Here is a 15,395-nt window from a genome sequence, read left to right on the forward strand (position 1 = left end):
CAACAAAACAAACAAACAAGCAAAATATAACCAGAAACATTGAAATTAAGAACAAATGGACAGTAACGGGGTGGGGGCAAGGGGGGAAGAGGGAAGGGTTGTCAGGAACATGTATAGAGGACACATGGACAAAACCAAAGGAGATAGGATCAACGGTGGGAAGTGGGGATGGCTGGGATGTGTTGGGAACTGCCCTAAAACTTTGGCAAACAAACTCACTTTCTGCTTGGGCCCTTATTTAAATTAAGGGTATTAGCAAAGTAGGTTTCATAGGATTTTATACATTCTTTCTTTGGCCTGATCGCCCTAGGGAACCTACCCTTTCCAGCACAGGGTTTCAGAAGCTGTAATCCCCCTTGGCTAAGGCTGAGTAAAGGACCTTGGGACCATAAGCCCCAAGGTCCCAAGGAGATAAAGTTTTTCTTCCTTGTAGGGGCACCACCTCTGTCCCCTTTCTCTTCACTCTGCTTGAACCAGGGCAGATGACTGGCTAGCCAATGACGGGTAAGATTCCTCAAAAGAGGGACGACCTAAGACAGGCACGATCATGAAGGGCCCCTCAGGGAAGGACTTGGGGGGCTGTAGAAAAAGGGGGTGATGGACCCTCATTCCTTGGCTTTGACATAGCCTGAGTCCTCATTCTGTTTGCAAGAAGTCTCCTAATCTCTTGGCTGCCTTACTTCCCCTGCCTGATTTAAGCCTGAAACAATGCTGAAGGTGGGTGTGGCCCTGTGCTGGAAAGGGTAGGTTCCCTAGGGCGATCAGGCCTAAGAAAGAATGCATAAAATCCTATGAAACCTACTTTGCTAATACCCTTAATTTAAATAATAAGTAACCAAGCAGAAAGTGAGTTTGTTTGCCAAAGTTTTAGGGCCCTTTAACTATCTGACCCTGACTCAGAATAAGCCCTAAGATTTCTTTGGATATTATCTATTGTTTAATCATTTCTGCCTGACAATGATTGATGAGCTTTACATATATACCCTGTATTCCTGTGCAAATTGAACCCAATAAAATCCTGTCAAGGCAAGGGTTGTGGTGCTCTCCCCTTAAGATAGAAGTCGCGCCATCCCTTTTCCTCCACAGGACTCGGTAGTATGTGTGAATTTGCCTTGTCTCATCCATAATGTCTGGGACCTCAGGAGCTGGGATCCTCATGAGGGGTGGGGGTAGGGAGGAAATGGAGACAATTGTACCTGAACAACAATAAAAAAAAAGTTAAAAAAGAAAGGAAAAGAAAACACAGCCCTGGCAGGTGTAGTTCAGCTGGTTGGGTGTCATCACACATAAAGCTAAAGGTCGCTGGTTTCATTCCCAATCGGGGCACATGCCTAGGTTGTGGGTTTGGTACAAAAGGCAACCAGCCAGTCAATGTTCTCTCTCACATCAATGTTTCTCTCCCTTTCTCCCTCCCTACCCACTCTCTAAAATCAATAAACATGTCCTTGGGTGAAGATAAAAAAATAAAATGCAAAATTACAGATAGGAAATTAGGCATGGAAATGAATATTTACATAGAATATGAAAAGAAATCATAAGAAATTACAAATGTTAAAAAGCTGATGAATACCACAACCACCACAAAATCCAGGAAAATAGAACACTCATATGAGGTAATTGCTTGATCCATTCTCTAATACTTTTTTCCCTCTATATATGAGTATTTCAGCTGCATAATTTACCTCCCAATAGTGTACTGTGAAACTTTAAAAATGTACAGAAAAGTTGTAAGAACTTTATAAGAAACACCTACCACCTGAATTCTACATTTAACATTTTACTATACTTACTTTATCACATATCTATCCATCTATCCATTCCTCTAACCATCCATCGATTCATCTTTTTTAAAATGAAGTAAAAATAGAGCAAGTTGCACATGCCAGTGCATTTCCTACCTACTACTTCAACATGCATATAATTAATAAGAGAACAGTATTTTTTACAACTCTTGCGTTTTAAAATTGAGGGAAAATTTACATAGGGTGAAATGTAGAAACTGTGAGTGAAGGGTATATACTTTTCGATAATTTCTTCACATGACAATAATTTTGTAATATTTTTCTGTGGAGAGGGTAGAGAGATAATTCAGTCTTTTCTAAGTATGGCTAATTAAAATGTTTTCATTTTGAGAGTAGAGATGTATAAAATAAACAACTTCACATACACATAGTAGTCTATGTAACACTGCTACAGGTTTAAGCAAAATTCTGATAAATTCTATTCATGTATTTCCCACCAAAACTATACAGTACATTTATAATTGGATGTGTTGTATTATCTAGTATATTTCTGCTGGGAGAGAACTGAATTGCTAAGAACTAAATCCATCAGTTACAATTTCTTACATCTGATGAATGGACAAAAAATTTCCACATACGAGCTTCTGGCTCTGTTACATTTAGACCTTGCTTCTCTACCCCTTCTCATCCACTTCTGCTGTCAGGGACCACAGGACATGCTCATATCCTGTTATAACCTCTGACCCTGCACCTTCAGGTTACAACCCAGGGTGAGTTAGCACAGTAGAAAGGAAGAACATTCCTGAAGCAATTCCTGCAAGGTTGGCTGACAATGATCTAACTTTATACAAATGTGATGCAAACTACATAAATAAATCCAACTAAATCTAGATCAAATGGATCTCCAACTTACCTCCTTTTAGGTGGATCCCAAAACTTCAGTGTGAAAGAAGTGTGACAGAAGGCAAGTTGGACAGGAAAGAGACAATAAATTGAACCAATCAAAATTAAAATATCTTACTTTGCCAATTTTACAAAACTCAAGATCACGTGGCCATGTTACTAAAGTAAATAAAGGCTCCTTGAAGTGTAAGTTGTATTAGCTTCATGGGAAATCCACTGCTGGCTAACAGCGTAATCAGTCCACTTGGAGTAGGACAGACAATTCCAGAAGTTTCTACAAAGATAAAATTTATAGACAACTGAATGTGTCTCAATATGAGAGATTTAGCAATTGGTGGAGAGTTAGAGCTTGAATATTCTGTTGTTTTCAGAAAAAACTATGAAAATAAAAAAAATAAGACCATTATCAACTCCATGGAAAATGAAAAGTTGTTCAGGAAAAGTCATCATAATTTACTGTATGACTCAGCTATAAATCACTTGTATTGGTATAATAATGTAAACTCTGAAAATTGACCTTCAGTATCACCATATCAGGAGGATGGAGGAATGGGAAGGGTGGTATATGGTGGGGGCAGGGGCTGAAAGAGAGTGAAATCCTTATCACATATCTTTCCCAGATATATATGTTCCCAGGCAAAGGGAACAAAAGAAAAAGATAAATAACTGGGGCCACATCAAACTAAAAATTTCTTGCACAGAAAAAGAAATCATTAACAAACTTAAAAAAAATCAGTGTGGGGGAAGAAAGGGGAAATGGGGAAAAGGTACAGGGAATAAGAAGCATAAACGGTAGGTACAAAATAGACGGGGGGAGGTTAAGAATAGTCTAGGAAATGGAGAAACCAAAGAACTTATATGTACAACCCATGGACTTGAACTAAGGTGGGGGAATGATAGTGGGAAGGGAATGCAGGGCAGAGGGGAATAAAGGGGAGGAAAAAATGGGACAACTATAATAGCATAATCAATAAAATATTTAAAATTATTTTTTAACTTAATTTTCCCATTGCTGGAAACCTGGGCTGCACAGTCAGGCCCAGGGCTGGGATAGTTCACTCTGGAGGTATCCCTCTCAATTTTTATCCATGACACATGAATCTGCTGGTCGCCACCACACCGCGTCCTTTCCAACCCATCTCCTCATCTCCACCCTCCCTACACATCTGGATGAATACAGCTTCTTTAAATCCTTGGTTGTCAGACTTCCATACAGTTCAGTCTTTTGGCAGTTCTGGGAGTTTCTTTTTTTTCTTTTTTCTTTTTTTGAGGTTACTTGTGCTCCCTCTTATGATTGTGCAAGAAGGTGAAGTGTGTCAACCTACGCCTCCTTCTTGACCGGGAGTCCTTATTGCCTATTTCTTTCACTAAAATAGAAACTTTAAAGCAGTAATCCTGTGTGTTGTATTTACTGACTTATGGCTCCAGTACTAAGAACTCAGTTGGTACTTGGAACTCAATAAGACATTTGTTGAGTTAATTAATTAATTAAACTGATCACTGAATGGATAAATACAGCACTAGGTTAGGTTCTGAGGAAATGGTACATATGTTGGGAAATTTTTCCAGGGTGTACTGAAACTGACCTCCAAAAGAGGACAGGGCTGAGAGACCCAAGAAAGAGGCTGACAACTCCGGAATTATAAAAAGAGTTTATTAAGGAAACTTATGCACAGAAGCAGAGTCTTGGGCAATAGCAAGACTATAAATCTCCACACCTGAAAGGAAATGGGTGGCTTGACCTATACCATACGGCCTCTAGGAACACAGGTGGCTTGTAGCCCCATGGCATATGCTTGTTAAAAGCTCTGTGTTCCAAAGCAGTAAACAACTTAATGGACCTACTTCTCTATGTAAGAATATTCCTTTCAGCTGATATGGCCCATCTCTTCTGGGGTAAACTGGTCATCATTGAGAGCAACTTGCTTTTTAAGATAATGTCATGGTGCCCTAGCTGGTGTGGCTCAGTGGATTGCGTGCTAGCCTGTGAACCAAAGGGTCATCGGTTCAATTCCCAGTCAGGGCACATGCCTGGGTTGCAGGCCGGGTCCCCAGTAGGGGGTGCATGAGAGGCAACCACACACTGATGTTTCTCTTCTCCCTCCCTTCCCCTCTAAAAATAAATAATATTAAAAAAAAAAAGACGCCCTCGCTGGCGTAGCTCAGTGGATTGAACACAGGCTGCAAACCAAAGCATCGCAGGTTCGATTCCTAGTCAGGGCACATGCCTGGGTTGCAAGCCATGACCCCCAGTAACCGCACATTGATGTGTGTGTGTGTGTGTGTGTGTCTTCCCCCCTTCCCTCTCTCAAAATAAAATAAATATTTAAAATAAAAAAAAAGACAATGTCATGGTCATGACAAGGACTAGAAACCATTTTGCCTAACAACATAGATTGCTTACTTTTGTAGGGGGAGAAGTATGAAATTAGGTGAAGAGTTAGAATCATGTCTGGGCCCAGTGAGAAGTCACATTGAAAAGTCCTGAACGGAGAGAATGCCCTAGGAGCTTGGGAATGATAGGTAGCCACCCAAATGGGCCTTTTTTACACTCCTGTCTACTCCAATCCTCCCCCAATTTGCTCCTTTGGCCCTTTCACCAGTTACATTGTTCCCTTTGACTTAGTATACTCCCTTGTGGGAATTTATCCTCTGGCTATACTTGAAAAGTTTGCCCATCTACATGGGCAAACTCTTTTCATTCAGTATTATATTATTTTAATCACAGAAAACACTGGAAAGATCCAATGAGTTCATCAATAAGGTTAAATACATTATGATGAATTTATAATATGAATACTATGCAGCCATGAAAAATGATCAAGCATTATTAAGTTATAAACTAATATGGATTTCTAGTTTATTTACTCATTTAATAAATATTTATTGAGCACCTCATGTGCTTCAGGCACTAAGAACATGAACATGTGCATAAAAACAGGGTCCATGCCTTTACTGAATTCACAGTTCAGCGATTTTGGAAATATGACAAACTTTATTACCTAAATCACCACCTCTCCCAATACCAATACCCAAAAATTTTGAATGAAAACATGATAAATGTGATCTAGAATGCATATTTTAAAGGTTGACATGTCCAGCACCATTCTGATTCTGGAACCTTTGTGCTTTCTCTTTCTGTCTGGAAGTTCATAGGACTCTCTCTTTGTTCCTGGTGTTCCATAGTTCCCTGATGATTGCCATAATGTCACTATAGTTAAAACAATTGTTCTAGGTACTAGATGAGCTACTTCAGTCTTGACTCTTATGTCTTTCAGTTCTTGAAAATTTTCCTTTGTAATTTGTACTCATCCATTTTTGTTGATGATGATATTCTCTCTTTTAGAACTCCTATTATTCAGAGCTTTTGTATTTTAAATATCTAAGAGCATTTTTTTTTGTTCCTGGATGTTTCTTTTCACCAGCCTTGTGTTCTTTCGTGAATGTAAAGATCTTCTTAGTCCCAAGCATTCCAGTGACATTTAAAAAAGTTCTTTTCAACTCTCTGACTTGCTTCTCTTTCCTCCTTTTTCATATTTTTTTAGTCTTTTATAGACTTTGTTTAAATATCTGTGCACAATTGCTAGTCTGCTCATAGTTAAGATCACCAAGCCCTTATTTTATGAAATGTTAAAGGGACTTATATAAAAAAAGAAGATAAAAAACATGTATAGTAAAATGACAGCAAACTCACAATTATTAACAACCACACCTAAAACAAACACAAACACAAAATAAGCAAACAACTAGAACAGGAACAGAACCACAGAAATGGAGATCACATGGAGGGTTAGCAACAGGGGAGTGGGAGGAGGAGGGGGGGGAAGGTACAGAGAATAAGTAGCATAGATGGTAGGTAGAAAATAGGGGGAGGGCAAGAATAGTATGGGAAATGTAGAAGCTAAAGAACTTATGACACATGGACATGAACTAAAGGGGGGAATGTGGGTGGGAGAGGGTGTGCAGGGTGGAAGGGAATAAAGGGGGGGTAATGGGACAACTGTAATAGCATAATCAATAAAATATATTAAAAAAAGAATGGGTCACTAAAAAGATGACTGTTCTTTGTACACAGGTGTAGCATTTTGTTGGGGGTTGTTATGGACTAAATTGTGTTCCTCTTACCCAAATTCATAAATTAAAGTCTTAATCCCTAATAGGACTATATTTGGAGATAAGGTCATTAAGGAAGTAATTAAGGTTAAATGAGATCATAAGAGTGGGCCCTAATCCAGTAGGACTTGTGTCCCTATAAGAGGGAGAAACTTCAGAAATCTTTCTACACACACACACACACACACACGTACACACACGTACACACACGAGCAAAAGGCCATGGGAGGACACAGAGAGAAGGTCGTCATCTGCAAGCCAAGGAGAGAGGCTTCACCAGAAACCAATGCTACTGGCACTTTGATCTCAGACTTCTAGGTTCCAGAACTGTGAGAAAATAAATTTCTGTTATTTACACCACCCAGCCTGTGGTATTCTTTTATAGCAGCCCAGGCAGTCTAATGTAGGGTTCTACCCCTTTGATAAATTTTCTTTCTTTTGGATTGGCCATTCCCTCTGGAGAAGACCCTTTTAAACTCTGCCTGGGAGGTATAAGCAGCCACTGGTGTTCTCAGATGACAGTGGGTAATGTACTGGCATGAGTCTCTTCAGTGTTCAGACTTTGAATTAATGCTCTAATATTTAGTATATCATCCCTGTCCTTAGTGGTACCTGGTGTCTCCCCATCCAAAGACCCCCAAGTACAGTCTCTCTAGAGGATATAGCTCCAGTCTCTTTGAGGGTAGGTGATGGGAATAATCTAACACCTTGTTATACAGACTTTCAAACAATATTCTTATTTTTAGCATAATTTCACCTACTTTCACAATAATGTGGTGCTTCAAATACCTAAGTTTACAAACTTCTGCATATGAATCAGTTTGATTCTGGGTTATTCCACTGCTGGTGTGGGTTTCAGCATTCTCTGATTGCTGAGTCAGTTACCCCTCATTCATTTATTCTCCACCTTTTCCAAAATTTTGGTACTGTCATTCCCACTCCTAGTCTTTCTCCGCCCCCCCCCTTACTGTCATGAGGTATTCAGTATGCTACCTTTAACTGGATTTGGAGCTTTGGTTTTAATGCACACATGGGAACATATGATAAGACCTTGAGTCCTAGAAACACGAATTGAACTGAGATCCCCACATACATCCAGGCTTTCAAAGGAACATAACATCATTTTTAAAAATAGACTACAGCAAAACTTACTGACTGGCAGAGAGAAAGGACAAAAATGCTTTTAATCTTCACTCTGAGTAGGCAAAATAACTCTCCCTTAAGAAGAATTTATACAGGAGGCTGTGCCACTGGATCTTACAGGACACCTACTACATTAGCCCACACTACCAAGACAGGGAGTTATAGCAGCTCTACCTAATACATAGAGACAAACACAGGGAGGCTGCCTAAACAAAGAGACAAAGAAACATGGCCCAAATGAAAGAACAGATCAAAACTCCAGAAAAAGAGCTAAAAGAAAAATGAAGTCAAGCAATCTACTAGAGGCAGAGTTCAAAACACTGGTTATAAGGATACTCAGTGAACTTAGTAAGAATCTCAATAGCATAAGAAAAAGTCCAGTGAGAAACGAAAGATATACTAACTGAAATAAAGAACAATTTACAGGGAATCAAAAGTAGAATGGATGAAGCCAAGAATCATATCAGTGATTGGGAACACAAGGAAGCAAAAAAACACCCAATCAGAACAACAAAAAGAAAAAAGAATCCCCCAAAATGAGCACAGTGTAAGGAACCTCTGGGACAACTTTGAGCATATTAAGATTCTTATCCTGGAGGTTCCAGAAAGACAAGAGATCAAGAGCAAGAAATTGGAAAGCTATTTGAAAAAATAATGAAAGAAAAGTTCCCTAATTTGGTGAAAGAAATAGACACAAAAGTCTAAGAAGCACAGAGAGCCCCACACAAGATGAACCCAAAGAGGCCCACACCAAAACACATAATTGAAATACCAAAAGTTAAATACAAAAAGAGAATCTTAAAAGCAGCAAGAGAAAAGCAGCTAGATACTTACAAGGGAGCTCCCATAAGACTGTCAGCTGATTTCTCAAAAGAAACTTTGAAGGCTAGAAGAGATTGGCAAGAAATATTTAAAGTGATGAAAAGCAAGAACTTACAGCCAAAATTACTCTACCCAGCAAGCTATCATTTAGAATTGAAGGACATATAAAGAACTTCCCAATAAGAAAAACCTAAAGGAATTCATCACTATCAAATCATTATTATGTGAAATGTTAAAGGGTCTTCTTTAAGAAGATGATCAAAAGTATGAACCATAGAATAGCAATAAATGCATATCTATCAACAATTGAATCTAAGAAACAAAATAAACTAGCAGAACAGAAACAGAATCATAGATACAGCAAACATTTTGATGGTTACCAGATGGAAGGGAGTTGTGGGGAGGGTCAAGAAAGGTTGAAGGGATTAAGCACAAATTGGTAGTTACAGAATAGTCATGGGGATGTCAAGTACAGTATAGGGAATAGGGTAGCCAAAGAACATATATGCATTACCCATGGGTGTGGACAATGGAGTCAGGATTATCTGAGGGAGTTGGGTGAGGAGTGTGTGGAAGAGGAGGAAATTGGGACAACTGTATTAACATAAACAATACAATATAATTTTTAAAAAAGAATTTATACAGAGACAATGCCACAGAATTGAATTAACATTATTAGGAAACTCCCAAGCCAAATGACATATGACATATCATATGTCAAAAAACTGACATATGATATATGTGTATAAGATATTCCTAGAGTGCCTGGTCCTGAGTATATGATGTTCCTAGAATGCATGGCCTGACAGACGCATTTAGAAGACTGCTTTGAAGGTAGATGCTCTTAACACAGGCCTCTCAAGATTCCTGCAGGTGATCCTCAAAATTCTTAATTAGAAAGCACAAAGTACAATGATTTAAAAAAAAAAAGAAAAAAAAGATAGCACAAAGGAAACAATCATTTAAATGAGGATTAGCACACATGCAAAAAGTACAATTAGATTTCGAAGATGATTTCTAAAAGTACAATAAACACTACTGGAAAAACATTTAAAATTATTAAAGATGTGAAAAAAAGATTTAGAACTGTAAATAAATGAGACATTATTAACAAGAACAGGAGTATCTGAAAAGGATCTGAATATAACTTCTAAAAATGAGAAATGAAGTCACTGAAAATAAAAACTCAATAGATAGTTCAATATCAGAGTACACACAGCTAAAAATAAAGTCTATACACTAGAAGATATATCTAGAATACATCTTGGACAGTTAAAAGTATGGAAAAATGAAAAAGGTTAAAAGTCATAATGAGTAAAAAAGAAGTCAAACTGAAGTTCAAGAAGGAGGAAATAGAGAGAATGGAAGAAAGGTAATATTTGAAGAAATAATGGCTTTGAAGAGTTACTTGACTGTGTACCTTACTCCACAGAGCAAATGTCATCACATATCAAATAATCTATATCGTATAAACTGTGTTTCCTGCCCACAATATGATACAATGAGAAATCAGTAACAAAAGATAATAATGTCATACATATCTAAAACTACATGGGCCAAAGAAGAAATCATGAGAAAATATTTAGAAATGAATGATAATGAAAACACTATATACCAAAATTTATAGAATGTGGTTAAAGCAGTATATAATGGAAATGTATTATTTTAATAAATCTGTGATTCTCAAAGTTGGTTCCAGGTCAATAGAATGACCCAGAAACTTGATAAAATGCAAATTTTAAGTCTCCACCCAAAACCCAAATAAGAAATTCTGAAGGCGAGGTCCAGAAATCTGTATCTTATCATCACCTCCCAGTGATTCTGATGCATGCTCAAGTTTGAGAACCACTCCTTTAGATGTACCCACTGGAAAAAAAAATTAGCAAACACTGAACTTGAGAATTTAGAAAGATAACACTAAAATTAATCTAAAAGTAATAGAAGGAAGAAAATAATTATGTTAAGAGCAGAAAATTTCCTACAATCTATTTTACTGCCTTAAATTCTATGTTAGGACACCTAGAGGGGTATTATCTTTGCTTCTGGGTTGTAGCAATCCCAGTTTTCCTCCAGGGTGACTCTGACTAGTGGCCAATCAGTGCAAGAAAGTTGGGTAAAGAAGGAAGTAACAAACAGAAGATTATTTTAACATATCTCATTACAGATATCTGTGCACATGTATGCATACATTTTTCTCAATAGAATCATAAGAAAGCATTAAAAATGATTTTCTTTGGGGGCAAGAACTTGGGGTGGGAGGGGTAGTTTTTCCTTTAAAAATATTCCCATTGAGTTTGAATTTCTAATCTTAAATCTATATTACTTATTTTTAAGAGTGACAACGAAGCTTATTTGGACTATGAATTTATGGATGATCTTTATCTCAAAAAAACTTTATTAATGTGATAGTATTGTTAACACCAACAACGACGACAACAACAAAAATATGTTCCAATTCTGGACTGGGTCAGAACCTCTTTCTTTTTTTTTAATGTAATTTACAACCTCCTGAGAATAAATTTGCATGCCTGATAAAATGTGTAAGTAACTTCCTGATAAACTCAAAGGGAGTTGAAGACTTGTTTTAAGAAACCCATTCATTCTGTCAGTCAAATGCCTAATTATCTCTAATCAAATATAATTTTATTTTGTATCTAACAATTATCTATTTGTAAAACGACCTCATCAAGAGTAAATCTTTGAGGACTTCCAGCCAAGATGGAGGCATAGGCAGACACATTCTGCCTCCTTGCACAACCAAAAGAAGGACAACGACAATTTAAAAACAAAAAAACAACCAGAACTGACAGAAAATTGAACTGTATGGAAGTCCAACAACCAAGGAGTTAAAGAAAACATATTCATCCAGACCAGTAGGAGGGGCGGAGTCGGGAAGCCAAGACAGAGAGGACTTGTGGCAAGGCAGCAGCGGGCAGACTCAGCAAGGTGGTGGCTAGTGGACTGGACAGTCCCACATTCTCATGCAGATAAACTGGGAGGAACACCTGGAAGAGCAGGACAGACTGCGCAACCCAGGATGCCAGCACAGGGAAATAAAGCCTCAAATCACTGATTGAAAACACCTGTGGAGGTTGAGGTGCTAGGAGAAACTCCCAGCCTCACAGTAGAGTTCCTTGGAGAGACGCACAGGATCCTAGAATGTACACAAACCCACCCACCCAGCAATCAGCACCAAAGGACCCAATTTGCTTGTGGGAAGTGGGGGAAGTGACTGAAATCCAGCAGAGCAAGTGCCATTGTTCCCTCTCAGGCTCCTTCCCCACATATAGCATCACAATGCAGCCACGTGGGCTGCTCCGCCCTGGTGAATACTTCAGGCTCTACCCCTCACTACATTAACAGGCGTGTCAACACAAAAAAAGGGGCCCAAACAAAAAAAACAGATCAAAGCTCCAGAAAAAATACAATTAAGTGACAAAGAGGTAGCCTACCTATCAGATGCACCATTTGAAACACTGGTGATTAGGATGCTCACAGAACTGGTTGAATTTGGTCGCAAAATAGATGAACAAATGAAGGCTAAGTGAAATGAAGGAAAATGTACAGGGAGCCAATAGTGATGGGAAGGAAACTGGGACTCAAATCAACCATTTGGAGCAGAAGGAAGAAAGAAACATCCAACTAGAAAATAATGAAAAAATAAGAATTCAAAAAAAGTGAGGAGAGGCTTAGGAACATCCAGGACATCTTTAAACATTCCAACATCTGAATTATAGGGGTACTGTTACAGAACAAACAAGGGGGAGCCTGGGATGATATAAAGAAGCCCCCAGGTCCGTTATGTCCGCCGCCAGAGGAAAGATGTCTCTCAATGCCAGAGATTTGTGAAAAGGAAAGGAAACGTTTATTTAATGCTATACAAACTTAAAGTAGGGACCTAATGTCTTCACCAAAAATCCTAAAGTCCCTTAAAGCACCCACAAACAGACACAGTCCTTCCTTCCTTCCCCCTTTGCCCAGTCCAGAGTACCGTATCTCCTAAAGCTGCGGGGGTCCCTACTCTGGCAAAGGCACGTGGTCCTCTCTCCCGGGACCACGGGAGTCCCCACTCTGCCAGAGCCGCGTGGTTCTCTCCCTCAGGGTCGCGAGAGTCTTCACTCTGCTTAAAGCTGCGTGGTTCCCTCTTGCAGGGCTGCGCATAGCTCACCCGCTCAAATGGCTGCTGCGTCTCGGTTTAAATCCCAGCGCCAATCTTCCTGTGAAGCCCCATTTCCGGCTCCTCTCACAATTGGCTACAGCTGCCAGATTCTGGGCAGGTGTGGCCCTGTGGTGTGGAGCCAATTATCTCCAGGCTCTTCTGGATCTTATTACAGATCCCTATTTGAGGCTCCCCTCTTGGCTGCACCCTGTTACAGTACCAGAAGGAGAAGAAGAAGAGCAACAAGTGGGAAAGTTATTGGAACAAATAATAAAGGAGAAATTCCCCAATCTGGCAAAGGAAATACACTTCCAGGAAGTCCAGAGGGTCCCAAAAAAGTTGGACCCAAGGAGGAACACACCAAGGCACATCGTCATTACATTACCCAAGACTAAAATGAAGGAGTGAGTCCTAGAATCAGCAAGAGATAAGGAGACAGTTACCTACAAAGGAGTTCTCATCAGACTGTCAGCTGATTTCTCAAAAGAGACCTTACAGGCAAGAAGGGTCTGGAAAGAAATATTCCAAGTCATGAAAGGCAAGGACCTCCATCCAAGATTGCTCTGTCCAGCAAAGCTTTCATTTAGAATGGAAGGGCAGAAAACATGCTTCTCAGATAAGGTCAAGTTAAAGGAGTTCATCATCATCAACCCCTTATTATGTGAAATGTTAAAAGGACTTACCTAAGAGAAAGAAGACAAAAAACATGTACAGTAAAATACAGCAAACTCACAATTATTAACAACCACATCTAAAACAAAAACAAAAGCAAACTAAGCAAACAACTAGAACAGGAACAGAACCACAGAAATGGAGATCACATGCAGGGCTATCAACAGGGCAGTGGGAGGGGAAGAGAGGGGGAAAAGGTACAGAGAATAAGTAGCATAGATGGTAGGCAGAAAAACAGGGGGAGGGTACGAATAATATAGGAAATGTAGAAGCCAAAGAACTTATATGTATGACTCATGGACATAAACTAAAGTGGGGAAATGTGGGTGGGAGGGGGTAGGCAGGGCAGAGGGGAGTGAAGCGGGGGAAATGGGACAACTGTAATAGCATAATCAATAACATATCTTTTTTAAAAAAGCAAAAAAAAGTAAATCTTTTAATTGGCTTGCTAGACTCCTTTTCCTTTGCAGCAAGACATGTAATAAACTTTGATAGGTGGTCATAACTAGCTTGGACATGTTTTCTTTAATAGCATATAAACATGTCAAACCTTCCAAACCCTGGGTAATGTTCACTTCCATTACTCCTCTAAAGGATGAGGGGATGATAAATGGAATGATTGTAAAACTATAGAAATAGGACGTAATCGTTCATTCATTGGACAAGTATTTGAGTGCCTACCACATGCGAGGCTTTGAAAAGTACTTGAGTGTGTACCACGTGTCAGGAACAGTTCTACAATCTGCAACACAAAAATGAACAAATAGGATTGGGGGAATAAAACTACGGTTCCCACAATATCTTGCTCTTCCGCCTCTTCCCAGCTGGGCTCTTCTTTACCTTCTTCTTTCCCCATGATTCTACTAGTGCGGAAAAGCTCCGCCCACTCATCTGCCATTTGCGGGCTCTGTCGTTAGGAGATGCACTACAATTCCCACAATACCCGTGGGCGTACCCTATAAGGACAAGTTTTTCTCGGCTGTAGGGAGGATGACTACAGTTCCCAGAAAGCTTTACTTCCTCTCTTGGGTGTTATTGCCCCTTTCCCGGTGTGGGACACAGTTGAGAGAAAGAGTGTGTGGCTTGTGTGTTCTGTGTCCTTCCCCGGTGCAGGGACGAGGCAGACTTGACTATTGGGCGCTGAGCCTAGGAGGGGGCGCAGGAGCCCGACGTCCCTCCTGTCTTGCTCACCTCGCATTACTCGCCGTCTTCTACTTCCGCCGCCAACTGGACGGCTGCGGACTTACTGCTGGGGAAGAGGTGGTGATCTCGGCCACCGGGGCTGTGGCGAGGTCGCGGCCCTTGTGGCGGCGGTAGCGGCGTCAGCACTGGGGAGGAGGACGAGGGAAGATGGCGTCGGAGCTGGAGCCGGAGGTGCCGGCCATCGACCAGAGTTTGCTGGAATGTTCGGCTGAGGAGACAGCAGGGGTGAGTGCCGGGACCCGTTCGGGGACGTCTGGCCCTCGCAGGCCGAGCCCCGTTGGGGGGACCTGATTCCTGGGAATCCCGGAGCTTCCCGACCTTGACTTGGGGTAACCACCGCGCCGGTGGCTCCGGCTTCCCACAGTGGGAGCGGCCCGGGGAGGCCACCGGTCCTGCCCCTGCCCTTCCCTCTTTATCTTCAAATAGCCACAGAGCTGCTCGGTGCACCAGCCACCTTTACATTCCCTTCCTGCCCAGGAGAACCAGTAGCTCTTTATTATTATTCCTTTCCCCCACACTCATTAAGTCTCCAACACAAGGGCCTTTGCACTTTATGCCAGGTCTTGCAAGGGGCGGGAGAAAGGTTCTTCCTGGTGCTTTGGGTAACATCGCCCTACTTTCTCTTCCTGATTGCTTTT

At 40.4% G+C, this 15,395-nt stretch overlaps 1 protein-coding gene across 3 annotated transcripts in view; it reads left to right on the plus strand.

The window, feature by feature from the left end:
- Nucleotides 1–14,563: 14,563 nt before the first annotated feature.
- The window catches only part of UBR2 (ubiquitin protein ligase E3 component n-recognin 2), a 106,431-nt gene continuing 105,599 nt past the window's right edge, over nucleotides 14,564–15,395 (plus strand). For all 3 annotated transcript variants that reach the window (XM_045842681.1, XM_045842680.1, XM_045842682.1), the window contains exon 1: nucleotides 14,564–14,982. In XM_045842681.1, the coding sequence (XP_045698637.1) occupies nucleotides 14,905–14,982 (78 nt within the window). In that variant the 5' untranslated portion in view covers nucleotides 14,564–14,904. The remainder of the gene's footprint in view (nucleotides 14,983–15,395) is intronic.

This window comes from Phyllostomus hastatus, unplaced genomic scaffold (genome assembly GCF_019186645.2).
Source record: "Phyllostomus hastatus isolate PE091 unplaced genomic scaffold, TTU_PhHast_1.1 phas_contig_40, whole genome shotgun sequence".
NCBI classification, from domain to species: Eukaryota; Metazoa; Chordata; class Mammalia; order Chiroptera; family Phyllostomidae; genus Phyllostomus; species Phyllostomus hastatus.